General features: G+C 36.6%; 1 protein-coding gene across 10 annotated transcripts in view; it reads right to left on the bottom strand.

Moving 5' to 3' along the window:
* CTNND2 (catenin delta 2) overlaps positions 1-19,882 on the bottom strand; it is a 646,797-nt gene that overhangs the window by 56,363 nt on the left and 570,552 nt on the right. For all 10 annotated transcript variants that reach the window (XM_040548196.1, XM_040548193.1, XM_040548191.1 and 7 more), the window contains one exon: positions 13,401-13,551. In XM_040548196.1, the coding sequence (XP_040404130.1) occupies positions 13,401-13,551 (151 nt within the window). The remainder of the gene's footprint in view (positions 1-13,400; positions 13,552-19,882) is intronic.

Raw genomic sequence — 19,882 nt, 5'->3', positions numbered from 1 at the left:
AGAGACATGGCAGGTTCAACAACCTGAGACACATGATCCAGGTCTTTGAATCTCAGTTTTCCCTACATTTTCAAACCCCACAATTCCCCAAGTTCATTTTATCACTATCCTTCCTTCCTTACCCCTCATGTTGTCTGCTTCCTTTCCTTCAGGATCAGAAGATGCAGAAAGCACAGACATCTTATCTCCTTCCAGTACTCTTCATAATCCAGGGAATATCCTTCCTCTTTGATCACAGCCTTCAGGTGACTGGACAAACCTGGCTTCCAGGTCACTGACAGATATAGAAGGGCCTGCTCTGACTCGCCTGCCTATCCTGTAAGAGTTATGCACACCCCAAGGGGCAAAATACACAGAGCACCTGCCCTTTGCAGCAAGATCAGTGTGTGAGTAGCTCACCTTGGACGCTTTCTCCCGGGCTCACTCTGCAATTTAATCTAGGCTATACCCCAAGACTGGTACTAAAGAACATTCTGTGTTGTTCATGGTGTCCTAGTTTACAGATTAGCACCACCATGTTTGCAAGTACTCCCATCCATTTGTAGTAATGACTTGCTATTTTAGAATGCCTTTTAGCTGATGATCTCTAGACACTTTCTGCACATTACCACCCCTGACAATGACAGACTTGTGATTATTCATTTGCAGTTAAGGAAACAAATACAACTCAGGCCAGTGACCTGAGCTATCAAGAAGCCATCTAAGACGTAACAGTTCTTCTGCTCAGGAATAACTGAACAAACTTAGAGAACAAATTAACTCTTCCAACTACTAGACATGATTGATTTTGCAACATTTGCCTTCTAAAACATTTAATTCTCTTAGTTTGTTTACTTCAGTGGCAAATATACAACAAATCTCTAGCCATAGGGCTCCTAATTGCAGTCTTATTAATACTGCCAGGCTAATAGCTACTGATGTCTTATGTTTTAAAGTATATTTTATAATAAATAAGCGTGAAGAAAGAGACATTTGATTTCTGTAAGAATGTGGAAAGGGTTACAAATAAGCTAAACTCTGACACTTAATCATTTTTTGCCTTGTTTGAAGCTTTAACTAAAGGTGCAGTTCTTTTTTCTTTCTCTTTTTAATAACTTTGCTTCGGCTTTGAAGTTTCTGTAAGCTGAGGGTAGCTTATCAGAGAAGTCCCTGAGAATGAAAGATGCTTAAATAGGGCTACAAGCGAATGAGATGAATTTCAGCCTTCCTACGAAGAGGCTGAGCTCTTCAGTGTAAGGCACATACATATTCAATCTCAAGGCAGAAGAATGGATTTAACTACAGTGGATAATGCACAAAAATCCATCCTCAGAACCCTCATCTCAAAGGCTTTGCTCATCATGAACTCTCTATTTCAGATTGTTAGTGGCTCACAAGAGAGAAGGAGACATGCCCTTTTCTTCAGGGCTTGATTTAGACATTGCAGTACAGTTTTGTACAAGAGGGGATAACACCTTTAACTCCTGAAGATTTAATACCTACATAGGGAAATTATACACACAGCCGTGTCAACCTATCTGATATCATTGTATTCCAAAGCAGTCTGGTTTTGTCTGGCTGAGGCATGCAGCTTATCTGTTTTGTTATTGTAATTTTTAAGTAAAAACAGGAGTGAATTACCAAAACATTTATTTTATTTTTTTAGCAAGATAACAGTTTACACTGGTGCAGCAATACTATGGTAGGGTTCATAGTGGTTGCATTATAACAAATTAAAGCAACCTTCAGGGTGTGGGGGGACATCCAGTATGCAAGTGGAAAATGTATCAGATAATGACCCCATTTTGAGCCTCACAAGCACGACTGGGCCAGGCAGAGTTTTCCAACCCTCCTGTCAGCTACTCTTGTGAGTTGTTTGACTTTGTTCTGTTTAAGAAGAGTTTGTCTGCAAAAGAAAAGTCATATTTTGCTCACTCAGCTCATTTTGACCAATAAGTCAGGCAGCGCTGACTAACACAAGTAGTTTGAGTGTAGACATGGTGTGTTAATGAGAGGCTGGAGGGAGGCTAGGAGCAGGAATACCTTCTACCATGGACTGCCTCAGGGTGAGTTATGGTGTCTCGGATTTGGGAAATAAATTTCCTAAACATGCTAACTCAACCAAGAACCTATAACTTTACAGTGAGAACAGAAATTCCACTATTAAAAAAGGAACTCTTTTTATGTAATAGTTTAATACGATTTTATTTTCCTATTAGCTTTGCTTCGTGAGGAAAGTGCAACATTTTCAAAGGAACAGAAATGACTTAACTGGCATCCAACTCCATTTTCCAAAATTGACTATTAGTCCCTTTACAATAGTCCGCTTAGAGCCTATGTCATGACTGAAAATTGAAATTCAGTTCTTAATGCACCATCAAGCACCTAAAAACTCTACACAGTAAAACCAAGTTGTACTTTTACTTCCCCTGCTCTCATACTTAACTCATGGATTTACACTAGACCTCAGCATTGCTTTACAATGTTATGATAATTAGCACCCTTTCAGACCTACTCACTCCTTGTTAATAATGCTGCTTTGTTACTGTGAGTTGAATCCTGTTTGTCATGAATGATGGAAAAATTCCTTTTAGCTTCCACAAGAAGAATATTAAGCTGACAGCTACAAGATTTTATTCTGGTTGTTGCAATCACATGACATAATATGCGTTTTTTAAAGATAAATGGAATACCTTTCCATATGCATGTGTACCCCACAAAACACTGTCCCTTCCTCTTTGGTGCAGGTAGAACCACATACATTCTTACAAATGTATATTTTGTGCGTATGTATTCATTTATATAAAGATTAATTTAAAGATACTCTATGCCATTTAATATGGGGGTAATTTTGCAGATGATATACACTGCCGAACTTGAAGAAAATTACAATAAAGGAGAGAAGAGAATGAAAATGTCTTTGTACGTATTAGTGTTTGTGACCACATTGCCTACAACCACCATTTTTTTTTGAATTTATCTGCAACAATTTTAAATTCTTATTATTGTTACATAATTTAATTATTTATCAGATCAGGTCAGAATCTATTAGACTACATGTGATTACTAAGACTAATTACTAAGGCATCACTACTGAACATTAAGGTAACTACATTTATTTCCATTGATTTTAAAATAACCGAAAGACAAAGTTAAACACGTTCCACAGTATTTCCCTTTTTAAATTAGGAAGTTAGTGCCTCAGTAAAACCACAACATTTTGAACTATAATTCCCTCTCTTGTAAAGGAAGCAAACTCCTGTGTTTAAGTGGACTTGATGACAATTATCCTATTACTGCCTTAATTCCACAATAGGAATAATACGATCTGACCACGGTCCTCATACTTTGTCCCACTGAAATTGTGGTTTGAAATTCGGTGACACTGAAGTAATTTAAGTATATGCAATGATGTCACTGAGGTTAAACACATTGAAATTGTGTTTATCCACTTCTAATTTTGGAATTACAGAGTTTACTCCGCATGGCTTGAAGTAATGAACACATCAGCTTACCCACTTCTTACTCACTATAGTATCCTTACAGCCAAACTGGTGACACTTTGATCAGATAAGTGGGTGGCATGGTGGATGGAAAACTGGCTTGACTGCTGGCCTCAAAAGGTGGTGATCAGCAGTGCAAAATCCAACTGGCAGGTGGTTACTAGTGGTGTCCCACAGGTGTTGATAATGGGGGCAATACTGTTTAACATCCTCATTAACAACCTGAATGATAGAATAGAAAGCATTCTCAGAAAGCCTGTGGACAAAACCATGTTGCAAGGAGCAGTCAATATACTGCAACAGACAAAATACTGGAGGGCAGGGCTGCTACTCAGCTGAACAACTGGACAGGAACCTCAAAGTTAACAGGCAAATGTGAAGTCCTGCAGCTGGGAGGAAATAACCACATGCATCAGTACAGGTTGTGGGACAACTGGTTGGAGTGCAGGTTTTCAAAAGAAACTCAAAACCTAGGGGTGCTAGTGGATGAGTTGAATATGAGTCAAAAATATGCCCTGGCAGCAAAGGCTGACCACATCCTAGGCTGTATTATGTGGAGTCTAGCTACAAAAATGATTCTTCATATAGACTCAGATGATTCTTCCTCTAGCTTGCATGAAAAGTATTGCACCCAGTTTTGGTCTCCCCAGTACATGGTAAACACTGCAACAGTGGAACAAATCCAGTGGAGCACCACAAAAATAGTCAGGGGGCTGGAACACATGGCATGCAAGAATGGCATTTGCCGGCACTAAGAAGGTTAAGGAGAGATCTTACTGCAACTACTTAATGGGATAGTGTAAAGAAGATGGAGTCAGGCTCATCTTGGAGTTTTACGACTCTTTCAACCAATATAATGAGTGTATTTTAAAACACGTTCCTTAATTTCATGAAATATAACTGCAAGCAGAATTTGCTTACTCAAATCATTTCAGCTAGTATCCACACAAATTTCTTGGTATATGTATCCCAGGCTGTTAGTACGTAAGGCTGCCTATACAGAAATGTAAATTTTGACCTTCATTGTTGATGCCTTCCCTGCACATTCATCAGGGTTTACAAAAAAGCCCCACCAGTGACAAGGTAGATTTTATTTCCATTTCTTTCTATAGGGCAGGTTTCCGTATTCTTCTGAAAATTCTCAAAATGGTCTCTTTGGAGGTGGTTCTGCGTTAAGCTTGTTCAAAGTTTTCAATCTGGAGTAATGGAGGGATCACATCTAAAATATTCAATTATTTGGTTTCTTAAAAAAAATGACTTTAGTTATAAGCTTTAACAAAGTGCTGTATTCTTTTGTCATAATGTGATCCTTCAAATTGCATTATGTATACTATATTTCTACACAAAAAGCATGGATTTAAATAGTAATGCTTTCTTAGATCAATTGCTGAAGTCTAATCTATCATTATAAAGTATTATACATTATATATATCTCTAAATTGCTAACTCTAGGGGGTAGTCATTGTATCTTTTCCATGTTTGTGCGAGATCTCTTGCATAATGCAGCCACAAGAGGAAGCAAAAGGAAAATGAGAAACATAATATTAAAGATGATATCAGTAATACCAGATTTCAAATAATTTCATAGAGATGCCATGGAGAGATCAATGGGGCTTTGAAGATGATTCTAAGGGTTCTCTAGGCTTTCCTTGGGAGGAAAACTTCTTTATTTTGTTTAATTGAGCCCATTGAGATATTACGTACCAGAATCACAGTCTTACCTTATGGAATTATGATAATAAGGCCCCTCAGCAAATTGATTATTCCCTCACTTATATCAGATGATTAGGATTTGTTACCCTTTTAGTATTTTGTCACTGTGTATTACAAAACTGTTGCTATTCCATCCTAGCAGTTATACGCATGAAACAACAGACTTGGATTTTTTTTTTTTTAATTGCTTGTGAAGTAGGGTTTCCATCTGATTAATCTGAGACCTATTAAACAGTAGTATTCCTAGTAAACCTAGTATTCAACAGAAGAACCCCAAAATGAGCAGAAAGCTAACACAGTGGCACTGCTTCCAGCCATCCAGGACAGCATGTTCAGAGATAGTACGCACACCTAAAGATACACTATAAAGGCAGACAAGAAATGCAAGAATTCATTTGTGAAGGCTGCAGCTATAGGCTACTGTTCTGCTTTCTGTAATCAGAAGGATATTTGAAGTTTTAATAATAATATCTGAAACAAGAGCCTTTAACAGTAAAAAACATAATAAATGATGTAAACAACTGGTCTGTGCCTCAGTTTTTACCAGCAGCCAAATCCTACATCAAAGTACTTCATGAAGAGCAATTATTCTGTAAGCAGAACAGCGGCATCTGAAGATGCCATGCAGAAACCAACCAGTATGAGACTAAGCTGCCTTTTTACAACCATCAAAGACTAAACGAACACTAGGAGCTCCTGTATTTTGGGAAGGAATACAAGCTCCCATATTTTGGGAAGGAATACATATAACCCATCAGAGAAATGTAGTCACCTTCTTTGTGGACTGGGGCTACTATTAACAACTAGGAATGTTAATGGTCAGGAATGGAAAAGAAAAACTACATTCAGTTTAACTACATTGAGATTCGGATAAAACACCAGTTATAAGAACGCAGATATCAGTGCTACTTCCTAATCTGGCATTCCTTGCAAAACTACTCCCTGATTCTTTTATCTTTGCCATATTGCCCTTGGAAAATCAGACATTTTATGGTTCAAATGTTTAGCTAACGGATGATGATGAACATCTTTGTTGCATACCCATAGGTATTCTACACCCGTGCTAGCCTTTTTCCTCTCTCAGCTCCATGTTCAACAGTTTCCTTTGAAACTACAGTGCCCTAGACCCATTCCTAAGGTCTTCACGTACAAGAAGAATTTTTCACTTTACTCTATCAAATGATAATTCACTTGCCATATTCTACAGTTTTTCACTGATGTATCATGGGAAGGATAGGAGTTCTAGTTTCTTCAAGGAAATGTGCTTTTAGTAAAAAAATGCCATATATGTAATTTCTATCATTTGAAAAGGTCTTAAATTCATAACAATTCCAGGAGAGAAAGGTATTTTGCATCTTATGTAGAATAAAATTATCTTACTGTTCCATGAATTGAAGATGATACACAATAGGCTCGAAAAAACAGTTTTGATATACTTACCTGTTAATGTACATCTGTCACAAAAATTCAATTTTTGAAACTGCTTTGCAGATATAGAATAATTCCTCATGGATTTAAAGGTACTCTTAAAATTACTTTGGCAGTTTAAGACATTTGCATTTCTACTGTTGCATGTTTAATGCAATATGCAACTGAATTATATGCACTTTTTAGATCAGAACTCTGAATTTCCAGAAGATAAGTAGCACTTCTCAGCATGAACACACTGAGAAACAGACATGAAAATTAATATTGAATTGTTTGAAATGTCAATTTTCTGAGTGAGAAGTGTATACAGTTCAATTTAATTGCTTTATACCGTGTGCAGAAGACCAGAACCAAACTGAAATTGTTTACCATCTCAAAACGTAACGTACAGGTTGGGGCACTTTCTTTTGTGTGAAATGCACATCAGAGAGGTGAGAAGGTACATCAGTTGTCTGCTTATTTAGTTAGTTAGTTTTTATGTTTGTTTTTGGTGTTTTTCTTTTGGCAGTCAAATTGAATCTAGGTTTTCCTGTTGCAATATTGCAGATGACTCTCTTGAGACTTTGGCATTTAAAATATAAATGCCAAATATAGATGCCAATATATTTTCTAGGCATTTCTGCAGTTTATTCTACTGCGAGGAAAGAAAGGTTGACCTGGGGCTGTGTTATATGGTTAGTATTGTGAAGCATCTTGATCTTATTTTATGGAGAAAAACTGCTGTGTGTTTCTTTGACTATGGCATTACAATAAAAACCCCATCTCTGAAAGTGGTATTCTGTGATATGCTAGACCTGAGCCTGTATTCAGTTCTTTCTGTTGCTTTGAGTGGTAACGAAAAATTGCGGTGCTCTTTCACTAATTGTCCTTGCAAAGCATAAGCTAATTAAAGGGGAGCAAGACAACTTACTCTGCATTATCAAAAGAATTTCTTAAGATTCTACCTGCTTATCTTTAGTCTCCCAAAAGCTAGTCATCAAGTCTCTGGCTACTGCTCTAGGTTCTCACCCAGGATTCATTCCACCCTAAGATCCAAGACTTATGGTGACAAAGGTGACTGGAGTGAACACCTATATGTGCTGTTTTCTCTCTGCAGTCTATAGCAGAAACCTACCTAACTAGCTTAAACATCACATTTTTATATGGTTCATGGTAGAGAGAAATTGATCCAAATCCATACTGCCATACTTATGCAGTAGGGATGTTCAGATGTAAAGAAGACTTAATATAGTCTTAAAAATGCCTGATTGTGACTTTGATCTTAAAAATGAGAATTCAGTTTTACCAACCCTGTTTTTCTCCCTAAATCTCTTCACTTGAGAATGCTATTTAATAAGAAATGACTGAGGAAGGAAACCTTTCCTATCCTCTGTAACTGCCTGGTCTGCTTGCCAGAAATATATTTGAGATAAAACAGGACAAAAGGCAATGCACAAGTGGCTGAAGGCACATGAAATGTCAAAATCTCCTTGACACAAAGCTTTTACACTGTAATGGAAAAATATTTAACATTTAAACTTCTAACAGTTTAAGTTCTCAGCTAACTTATGTATACAACATTAGAAAACAGGCAGTCTAAACTTTGCCATAGAGGTGTTATAAAACTTCAAAGCTAAAACGTGTTTAAATAATATTCTTTTCTTCACTGATACAAAGTAAGGAGCATGAGCTATTAATGCATGACCACCTTTTCCATTTCCTAAATCAGCTTCTTGATGACAACCTCTTTTAATTCAGGTATCCATTTATTGTAATATATGTTTTGCACAGCTCAACTACTAAACATAGAAAATGAAGTGCAATAAAAAAGGACACAAATTGAACAAATAGCAGTATATATTCTTTCTTCAACTTCTGAAAAAATTTCTACGGTTTGTGATTAACACCTTCTGGCATCTTATGCATTGTGAATTTATGTCAATTTAACATTTCAGTGACTAAGCTACTTTATAAGTCAATTAAAAAATCAATAAAAAAATCAGTGACTCAGATTCTTGCAGATGTATATGTGACGAATTCAAAAGTGTTCACATTTAAAAAGGAAAGGAAACTGTGTGTATACACTCTAAGTGAGATGAAAACTGCATATTTGATATAATCACCTTCCAATCCATCACTGTATTCTCTATCAATATACATTACTAGGACTTAGAATTTTTATAGCTTTTTTTCTTGTAACTAAAAAAGTAAATACCTTCTCCACTTGGATTTACTACTAATACTGAAAACAAATTTATGGTATTAAAAAGTAGCCATGTTCTAGGATAGAAGAAACCCACGTAGCTATTTATGCTCCAGAAGTCACATTCTGCTGTTAAAATGCAAATGCTTGTTTTTGACATGTTTTCAGCCAGCAGCTGAAAGCAAATCTTTCCAAATGTGAATCAATATCACACTTTGAAATAACATACGTGACTCTGCTCTGAGTGCAAGGCTGGGCTGGATGACCTCCTGAAGTTCCTTCTAACCTGAATTATTCTATGAGTCTAACAATTCATTAGAGTTGTGAACTCTTGATACATATTTCAACCAAACTTTCTCAGATTTAGCGATAAAACTTTGAACCAAACATTGTCTACTTCAGACACTCAAATACATATACACCGCTCATGAGATGGCAAGACATACACTCAGCAGCAATTTACACATTCCCCCCCTTTTTTTTTAATTTCTCAACAGTGGCTGGGCAGTAATAAAGGGTGAGGTCCATTTTATCATATTAGTTAAATCACTTTCTGAGAGTTTCTCTTTGTCTGTTAACTGTAAGGGAGTCTAATACAGGTATATTACATGGGATACTAAACTTATAGATACCTAGCAAGACTAAGCAGGTTCCAACACAAGCTGAGCAACAATAAAATTGATATGCTATCTTTATAACTAACTGTATTATCAGCAGATGAGTAGTGAATTGAGAATAATTCAGTACTGACATCTTATAGCCTGGAACAAGTATTAAAAATGACCCTCCTTTGCATGCCCTGTTTCAGGACTTGATTCAAAACTTTGTGAAGGCAACTGAACTTTTACCACTAACTTATTTGAATAATGCTTTTGCAATGATATCCACAAAAGTGATGTCTTAAGTACTGCAGCACTTTAATTTATCCCCTCACTAGAATCTAGAGACCTGAACAGATACATGGCTTCTCCACATACTGTAAAGGGAGAGATATATAAGGATACAGCTCCTGCATAGGTCAGTAAGTCAACAAAAACCATTAGGTGAAATTGTCCTCCTTTTTTTCAAGGGTGAGTGACCAAAATACTTCTGGTTTCTTAAGACATCTTTTATTTAACCACAAAAATATAGCCCAAGTGGCCACGGAAATTGCATGAGTGGGGCTGTTGAAATAATAGTGCAATATTTCTCTCAATCACCATTGGCCCAGAATCACATTAGAAATCACTGTCAGGATAAGGACAAGCTGACAGAAAGACCTGAAGCACAAAACTGTGCACTGAAAGCATACAACAGGCAATATCAACTGTCAAACATTTCCAAGGCCCACAGTACTACTTCCCTCAACTGTGGCACTGCTGGGAGAGAGACAACGTTGATGAACCTTCCCATGGGGCGCACTTTTGGGAAGCGACATAGAACGGGTGCTATTTTGTAGAGATGATGGTCCTGAAATGCAAGTGGAAAATTAATATGACCTGAACGTGACCGGGCAGTATGCCCAAGGAGGGAAAAACAGGTGCTGGATTACCTAGTATCAGTACGAGATAGGCTAAGCTTACTATGTCTTCATCTCAGCGTGGTTTAATTTTGGTGAGGAGAAAGATGAATTTGCCCACTGTCTGAACCTTCAACTAGAGAGCACATGGCACAATGTAGAACTGATGGAGAAGGAGAAAAATGAGGGTCGTTTTAAGGACAGAGAGCATGTCCTAAATGAAACCCAGGAAGAAGAAATCGCTATAAAAAAAAAAAAGAAAATGCTATATGGGGATGGCTGAGAAAAAGTTTAAGAGAAGGCTGTCACCAAACTTTATCAATGTAACAACACACCTGATAGATCTGTGACAAAACCAAAATAGATTGGTAAATTCAACAAAGTCTAGAAAGAAATTTGTGGTCATTTTGTTTGTTTTGTAGTTTGGTACAGGTGAGTCTGAATTTTAGCAAGCTTTCTGATATATTTGCCAGATGCCTCCACACTGATTTATGGGTTGCTTGGCAGCAGCAGAAAGAAATATCACATTCTGTGGCATATATCAGTAAAAATTTGTCACCTGGGAATGGAACCACAGCACCACTGAAAAGAAATGTGATTATACCTACAGAATCTTTACTGTGTATACAGATGGACAATTAACCTTTAAAAAAGGTTATCCTAAGGCAAAAATCCCAGCCTGTGAGGTAGAGTTTGTCACTGCAAGAATATGATGCACAAACTGAAACTTCAAAGAGGCACTATAAACAGGATGCTGATTCTACTTAGTTAGAAAGAGCTCATGTGATGAACACTAACAAGCCCCTCCTGAGCCCTCCTTTCCATAGCAACAGTGAAGGTATCTCAGAACATGTGGAATTTCAATATTCACAGAACCAGACTGCCTACAACAAGTTGAAATCCTTGACAACTGCAGATGTTCAGCATTTATGAAAATCAGATCTATGATGTGACCAATTCACTATAAAATAATCATGAACAAGAGAAATAGTGACCATTATTACTGTTTCTTTGAAGTTCAGTGATAAAAGCCAAAGAAATAAACATACAAAGATCATAGCTCAAATGGTTCAGGAACTATAGTCATACCTTCCCTATCGTATTGGCATGTTTGGACTATTTCTAAACTGCAACAAATTTGTTTTGCAATTATAAAGTACAATTCCCCAGAATCACCCCACGAATAATTTAACTCTGAGCAGCACTGCACAGTCATAATCATCTGGCAAGATAAATAAAACTATTAGGTGATTATTGTCAACAGACTTTTTCTGTCTTTTTAAAATTCTTCTTTGTTTACATCACATATTCTCTGAATACTACATAAAACATTAACATTTGGAAGCTATGCAATCTTATTATCCATAATTTGATGAGTATTTTGTATGGCATGTCATACAGCTCTATTTTCACATGTTTAGCTTTACATTCCTAAATAAAATTTGCATATTCAGAAAGGAAATAAAAAAATTTCAATTATAAAATGAAAATCACAGTACAGAAAAGCTAACCAAAGCCTAATTCATAGCATTACAAACCATGTTTACACTCAGTAAATTTGACTGTAAAATATTTTGTGCAATGTCAATAAGTAAATAAGAGATTATAGAAAAAAAACGTGAATGTGGTTTGTGAACCCTATAGAGAAAGTCCCACAAGAAAAGGACTAAGATGTTGAATAGAGACTATGACATGCTGAAGACTGAAAGTGGAGGTGGGATCATGAGACAAAATGAAAGGATCATCAGTTATTCACCCAGATTAGATGGACTGATATACTGGCTTCAGCAGTGATTTCTACTTTAAAATTCCTAGAAAACAACAGAAAAAAAACAAAACAAAACAAACAACAACAACAAAAAAAAACACACGTGTGGCATCTTGCTTCCTGAAGGCTGAAAACAATACATCAAACAACTCTAATTTCATGCCAGTTTTATCAACTGTAACATGAGCAAAAGCTGACCAAGTAAGCTGGTCTGGCATGTGAAGAAAGCATCAGTCTTGAGTTCAATTCCTGGGTAATCCCAGCAGGTTTACACTATTCACCAGTCTCTACCTCTATTTGCTTTACAACATTTTGTCAGTGAAGTTGTCACTAGTTTGTAAAATACGTGAGGAGAGTGATTGCCTTGTTTTAACAAGTTGCAGAGCACTGCTGTAATGAAGCACTAACCCTGAGATAGCACTGAATATAAATAATAAAGCATTATGATCAAAGTTTCTATTTGTGGAATTCTGTAATTAAAGGCAGAGGAGGAGAAGTATGCTTTAATGATAACAAATTAAGTAGCTAGCAAAAATGAAAAAAAATACACCCTTAATGTACAGTGGAAGCAGAAATGATTTTGTCATGAACTGTTGAAGTAATTCAAACCCAAGAAAGTGATTATTTTTCAAAGACAGAACATGAAAATAGAAATTTGATGATTCATATCATTTGGATGAATTTCAGGTAAAACCAAGCTAAAACAACAACAAAAATAAACAAAATAATAATATTAATAATAATAATTAAAAAAAAAAAACAACAAAAACAAAACAAAAAAAAAACACAAAAAACCAGAAAACCAAGAAGACTGTTTACCATACTATCAGAATTCAGAAACAGCAATGATTTATGTAAATTATTGTTTTCTTCCTTAACTGCACGTATTTGAAAATTAAGTATCTCCCTGTTTTCTTGCTGGAGATACTAATATGCCCAGTAAATTCCTGGAACCATCTTTAAAGTCCATGATTTGACACTTCATAATATTACTTGCAATAGAGAATCTGAGGATCGGGGTGGCTGCTCTGCTCATATTCTTGATCTGGAAATTGCCTATGAATGAAGTGCTAAATCAGAACAAAGCCATTATTCTTCTTCTGGAGATTACAGTATGACAAATCATAAAATGTTGCATGATGTTTAATTAATTTAACAATTCCTTGCAATATAGCATTAAGCTGTCACATAAAATATGAATATAATGCATTAGAGAAAGAATTAAAGAAATTATGTTAGAAATGTGAGAATAATTGCTTTCATTGTGCTTATCCTGATGTAAGGTAAAAAAAAAATACAGAAAATAGAGACAGTTTGGAAAGAACATACCTATTAACTCCTTATTTCTGACATCTAAGGCCATGTTTCGTAAAGCTGTAGCTACTGCACACACCACCCGGTCATTGTCTATTCGAAGCAGTTCTACCAGGATTGGCAGTCCTTTTTCTTTGCGGACAGCAGCGCGGATATACACTGACCACTGTAAGACACATGGGAGAGCATGAAGAAGAAAGTGAGAAATGCATCCAAGATAGCAAGGCATCTGAGGTTACAGAGTAAGGCGTAACAGAAGCATGTGGATGTAAACTCAAAAGAGAGGAAATAATTGTGTTTATGATGCCAGGCAAATACTTGATTTGGAAATCCGCACTAATTTTTTATGGTGGCAGAGAAATTAATTGATGAATTGACTTGAATCCTAGCACACCTGGTTACGTTTTACAGCCCAAGTCTTTGGAAAACTTGCTTTGCATCAGCATTTGCTATGCAACATCTAATGTTGTTTGTTCACTGCTAAAACAACAACATTTATATTACAAAATATATACTACTAAATAAGTTCAAGAGGTCTGAGAATTTCATTGCTGTGATCATAAGAATTAATCAGTAAAAAAATCTGGAAAATGATTTTATAATTTCTCTTGTGATTGCCAACTTGTTCAAGAAAGAAAAATGAGACAACTATACATTAGATTTTTGGCACCTTCCACCTAACTGGAAGACTACCGTACATCAAGGAGTTAGTAATTCACATACCAGTTGACCTGAGCAGGTGCAGGCCAGTGCAGTGCCATGCTGCACACACCACTTGGCTACAGGATAAACTCAGCAGCTAGTCACAACAGATGAACTTGTATGCACCTTCCACTTGGCACCTGATGACACCACTGACATGTCTTTGTCTTTATCTTAAAGTGAAGCAACATGTTCTTACATGAATATCCCCCCCCCCCCCCCTTTTTTTTTTGACAGTGGAAGTGATGAACAGAGTTGTTTACTTCCATGAAAATCCTCAAAGAGATCTAAATAATATCATGCCAGTGAACCTCTTCATGGATGTGATCTGCACAGTGTGCCATGCCCTGAACAGGAGGTCCATTCATGGCTGTACAACCTGGGGTTCCCAGCATCTGAAGGAATGAAAGATTAACTATACTATCCACTTCATTCTACTGTTAGCTCCAGAAGCTAGAAAAATGCAAACATGATAAAAACTGTGATGTTGTGTTTTTAAAATCTATGGTTATTGCCAGATTTGACACCTGCAGGATGTGCAGGTTGACTTAGCACAGCCCACTTTGAAACGAGCCATCTATTAGGCATACACTCCTTCCAGTATTTTGAACTCTTCTCTCAAATTTTCATATAGTCCAAATTCACATTTCTTGTACTGATACCTGGAAGGAATTTACTGAAGCAGAGCTTTCTCCTCCTTTCAGCATCCTATGGCATGGATGCTTATGATGTCTTCATACTGGGAAGGTGAAGGCAAAGTTCTGGAACCCCTTGGACTTTGAAATGTTTCAAATATTTCAGAAACTCAGATGCCTTAGCATTTTCAGATCATGGTGACCTTTCTCTTTTGACAAAACCTTAAAGAACGGTTACCTCGCACCTTAACGAACAGTTAGATCACAGCAGTGTTCTTCCAGAAACAGAAAGAGTAAAAAACAATTCCATGACATAAAGCATTAGAAAAAGGAAAGCACACTCACTGCCAGCAGATCATGCTTAACCTCTGTATATGGAGGCCATATACTTATCGCAGTTCAGGTGCTCACTTTAAAAAGCTAGTATCTGTTTATACTATACACAGGTGCCCCTGAGCAGCAAAACAAAATGAATTTATGATAACAACAGCAGAAATAGGGACAGGCAAAGGCTGTAATGTTGCGATATTTGGAGTACAAATTCATTTCAGGTAATGTGACTCGGGGGAAATTGGGAAAAAGGATAAGAAAACAGCATTTAAAGAATATTATTTTATTATTTCTCCTCTGTAGTAAAGATGCATACCAAAAACTATCTGGCTGGACTTTGCTGTAGACAACAGGGATAATGGTTACAATAAGCTTTCAAGTCAGGTAAATGGGATGTAGGATTCTCAGCATCATTGAGCACAATAATGTAATATGTCTAAAATGTAAATGTGCCGTCATTTTCTGCAGCAAAGCAAAGAATAGCTCTAAGGTGAGAGAACGTAAACAAATGGTAGCAGGATTCTGGACTGACCTTATTCTATGTTTCTCTAGTATCTTCTCTAGAACAAGTGTATGGGATCATGAGATATAAAACAAAAAATCTTAAGGATCAGTGATTTTAATTTAAAGTATCTGCTGAAAGAACAATATCTTTCCTAGAACTTGATTTTAACGGGATATTAAATACAAAAGCCACCATGAAAATCCCAAAGTAATCGTGAGTTCCTTTTTTTTTAATAACCATGCATATACTTGACAGTTAAATATGCTGTTACCTGCAGCTGGGTGTACCCAAAGCAATAACTCTTTGCACTTAAAAACTCCCATCCCTGTGTTTTTTTTGCTTCTCCTAGGGAAGGTTGCCAGTGTGTCTGCTGCGATTATATGGGAACTGCCAGTGTGAGAGTTCAAGCTTGCAGTGAAGTTGTCTTGAGAATGTAGTGAGCCTCTCTGGTTGAGGAGCGAGTTCAAGCTAGCAGGCAGCATATTGAGAGATGCTATTGTTCATTGTAAAAGTACATCCCAGATTTAGAGCTTTCAGTATGGATTACATGAGGAATCAGTGGGAGTAGTTTGTTGTTGTTTTTTTTTTAATTATTTATGTCTGCTCCATACCAGAGAAAATCTAAAATGATTTTATTGAGCTTTCACTGTATTATAAAACCCCCCATATTAAAACCTCGGTGAACACTTTTCCTTTGAACTTTTAGCTACCAAGGGAAAACATAAGCACCTGTTTTATGAAAGACAGGCTTACAACAGACTTCTTGGTTGTTGCATTTTCATCATCTATTCCAAAACAAAGTCTAAAAGAAACAGGTGAAGATAGGAAATAAATTAAGAAGAATATATTTTTTTAACCTTGGAGGGAGCAAAAGATGTTGTAGGAAAAACACTAAAATAATTCAGTATGAAAAAAAGAAAATATATATCCCTTCACTGAATAAATGACATGCAAGTCTTCAGTATACGTAACGTACCAATTAATTTGATCGTAATAGTCAATAATACGGCTTCCAAGTTTTCACATGGGGTAAGTTCCAGCTATAATGTTTTACAGATGCACATATGCACATGCATAAATAAAACAATGGTCGAAAGACATAAAAGTATGCGTGAAACCCTTCCTCTCCCCTGCACATTCCTCTTCCCCCCCAGCTCTCTTTTCTGAAAGTAGAAAAGAGTGGCGAGGATGCCATCTGCTTTGGAAAAGTTCACAGGCTCCTCATGGCAAATCGCTATCATTTTGGCTCTGTTTCAAGTCAAGCACCTTAGTCAGAAAGACAGAAATGTCTATTAATTGTTTCAACAGTCTCTGGAGAACTTTCCATTTCGCAAGTGGTAGGAACTGTCTGTGTCTCTTTCCTTAAACTGCCAATTAGGACAAGTCTCTGCAAGCAATTATGCTGTGCTCTGTGTATTTCAGGAATACTCAAATTGAGATGCCTCAAAACTGCTATTTTATTCTCTCAGAGAATGGAAAAATTGATTCACTCTTGCGTATAGTGATAATTCTTTTGTTTGCCTAAAGCCATCATGAACATTCCTACATTTCCACATTGCAGGTCAACTGCTAATATGAGCTCAGTGGAGTATAAAAGAAAGAGATGAAAAATCATAAAAAAGAAAAGAGACAAAGGGTTTGTTGCCTATCGGTAAGTGAGGCACTCTGCCAATACACTTAATCATCCTGCTACTCCACAAATCAGCGGCGGTGTCAATGATCAAATACCTGTTCAGTTTGTAAAGAGAAAGGACTCCGATGGGAACAGCGCACACTTCAGATGGAACAAGGAAACAAACAAAATCATTATTGCTGCATCAGATTGCAGCTAAATTATCAGAGACAAGCACAGGAGCCACAATCTGTGCACGAATAGTCTTTACTGATAATTGAATTCGGACAGCATAACAACTATACATCACTTTGAAGGTATCTAGTGCATCTCTATGTCTACTTTCATTAGTAGTTTCTCTTTTATTTTTGTCATGGTAATTAAGAAGAAAAATACAGTAATCTGGAAAATTATTTCCTAGTTTGCCACAGTTATTATTATAAAGGACCCTTTCCAAAGCTGAATGCCTGTAGGGATTAAGATTACATTAGGTTAAAATTCAACGAAAGAGTAATTTATCTGAATCAAACTTATTTCTCTTTTAAAGAAAAATTTAAAAGCATTTAACAAGTTAACTCCTTCTAGTGTTTTATATGGTTTTCTATATTCTCCTGTAAATCACTGACAGAGGAGAACAAACTAAAAGTGAACAAATGCGCAGCACAAAATGAAAACAAAAAAGAAACCAAACCAAACCAGTCAAACAAACAAACAAACAAACAAAAACTCCAAGGAATGCCAACAATTGAACAGACTTGATATTTTGGATGGATTCACTTTCTTGCCACTGACATCCGTGTTATCTGAGTACCTTCAGAACATTTCAACATCATATACTCCAGTTTTGACTAGAATCGGCATTGTATTGGTGCAGGTCAACACTGTGATGCAGAGACTGTAGAGATATTAATTGTTAAGGGGAACTGACGAGACAAAAAACACAAAATGAAAGCCAAATCAGAGCAGTAATCATGATGGAGCAAACCGAATTACCAACAGAACCAGGAAGATTAGAGACAGAATTTGCTATGATGTATTAACTGGTTACTTTCCTCTTGCTCCAGTACCTTAGTCAAGCTCAGAGAGAAATGTATAATAGGGTGGGTGAAAATACACAAATAAATAAATGAAAACTTAAATGCTGCTAACAGAAGGCATCTTCAGTCTTTGAGAAAGATAAAGTTCAGAAGGAGCTGTCTTTGCACCTTGTCTTTCTTGATTCTGCAGTACAAGTGGGTAATTTGTATTCAAAATGATCTGAGAGCAATTACAATGACTTTTCTAAGTGTTGCACCTACTATCATTATAAAAGAAAGGCTTCAGGACAAAAGTGATGCATATCATGGGAAGAAAATTGACTGCGAATACTTATATACTGCACTCACATTACTATGCTGTGCTCCCATTCAACAAACTGATACCCATGCTGATCTCCCCATGATGTCTCTGATACTGCTGTTTCCAGCAGCACGTCTTGTTTCTTGAATAGCATCTTGGCCCTTGAATATTATTCTCTTTCCTACAGGGCTAATAGGCTTCTCTGTACTAATTCCTGCAGCCTCATCTATGCAGAAGATTCCATCCAGGTAAGAATTCCTGCTAGATTAATGCACTGATTCTTTAAAAAGCTTGTCTTTGTGAATTTGCTGATGTGTTGTAAGTGGTCTTCTCCATCCTATCATATAAGAGTTCATAATATTAATACTTTACAGAAAAGAAAAGAAAGTCTTTTCACTGGAATCCAAAAAATATCCTTCTGGCACAGCCTGATGAAACTCTAAAGGATTAACATGTAAATAATTAGTCATCAGAAAAGCCTGGCAAGAAACCCACAATATGGCCTTGCCTGATAAGAGGAAGATTGATAACCTTGATGTCTGCTATTTTAGACAATAATTATTCATTATCTGCAAGTGTTTGGATGGCAAGGCACTCCAAACTCTTTTCTTTCTACTCTTTGAAGTCGCTGCACTGACCTTCTGACTGAATCAGTCCCTTTTATGTTTTCAGTTTCTTTATCTAATAATTTACTTAATAGAGCTCTTACTCCCTGGAGACTCAGATTTCTCTAGGATGGAATTAAGAAAATAAATGTAGTTGTTTGCCTAAGAAACAAAGACTGGTATCTCATCTAGCTATCTCAAGAGATCAGGCCGTTGACCCAGAAACCCCATTCACATGGGTTTTGTACCTGTTGGGGATCAAAGGCAGGGACATTCTGTTGTCTAACCAAAGAGCACTACAGGAGGCAGAAAGAACCAGAGGAATGTTCTGTCTTCATACTCTTGCAAGACTTAAACAGAGCAGCACTTGTTCCTGGTGTTACAGAGCTCAAGAGACTAATGGCTGCTCAGGAAAATGAAGCCAGCCATCCTGCCATCAAAGCAGATGCAGAAAGTGTTTATGCATTACCTTCACAAGTTATAGTAGCATATTAAAACAAAACAGGGTCATGTGAATGAAGAAATGAGGTTTTAGGGGTTTATCAAAACTAAGGACATTATACTTGTGGTGACACCACTATTTTTAATTGTAAGTAAGAGAGAAAATAACATTGCAGGTGACAAGTTCACAGCAACAAAAATTTCTCTGGCAGATAAACTGACAGCAGCCTAAATTTAGCTGTCAGATATATATAGATAAACATAAAAATATACAGATATCTCAATATCTCCTTTCTTTCTGAGAGCAAAATTTTGTTCAGAAAGGACAT

The sequence above is a fragment of the Cygnus olor genome, chromosome 2 (genome assembly GCF_009769625.2).
Source record: "Cygnus olor isolate bCygOlo1 chromosome 2, bCygOlo1.pri.v2, whole genome shotgun sequence".
NCBI lineage: Eukaryota > Metazoa > Chordata > Aves > Anseriformes > Anatidae > Cygnus > Cygnus olor.
Note: the sequence above shows the minus strand (reverse complement) of the source record. Positions and strands in the feature narration are given on the sequence as shown.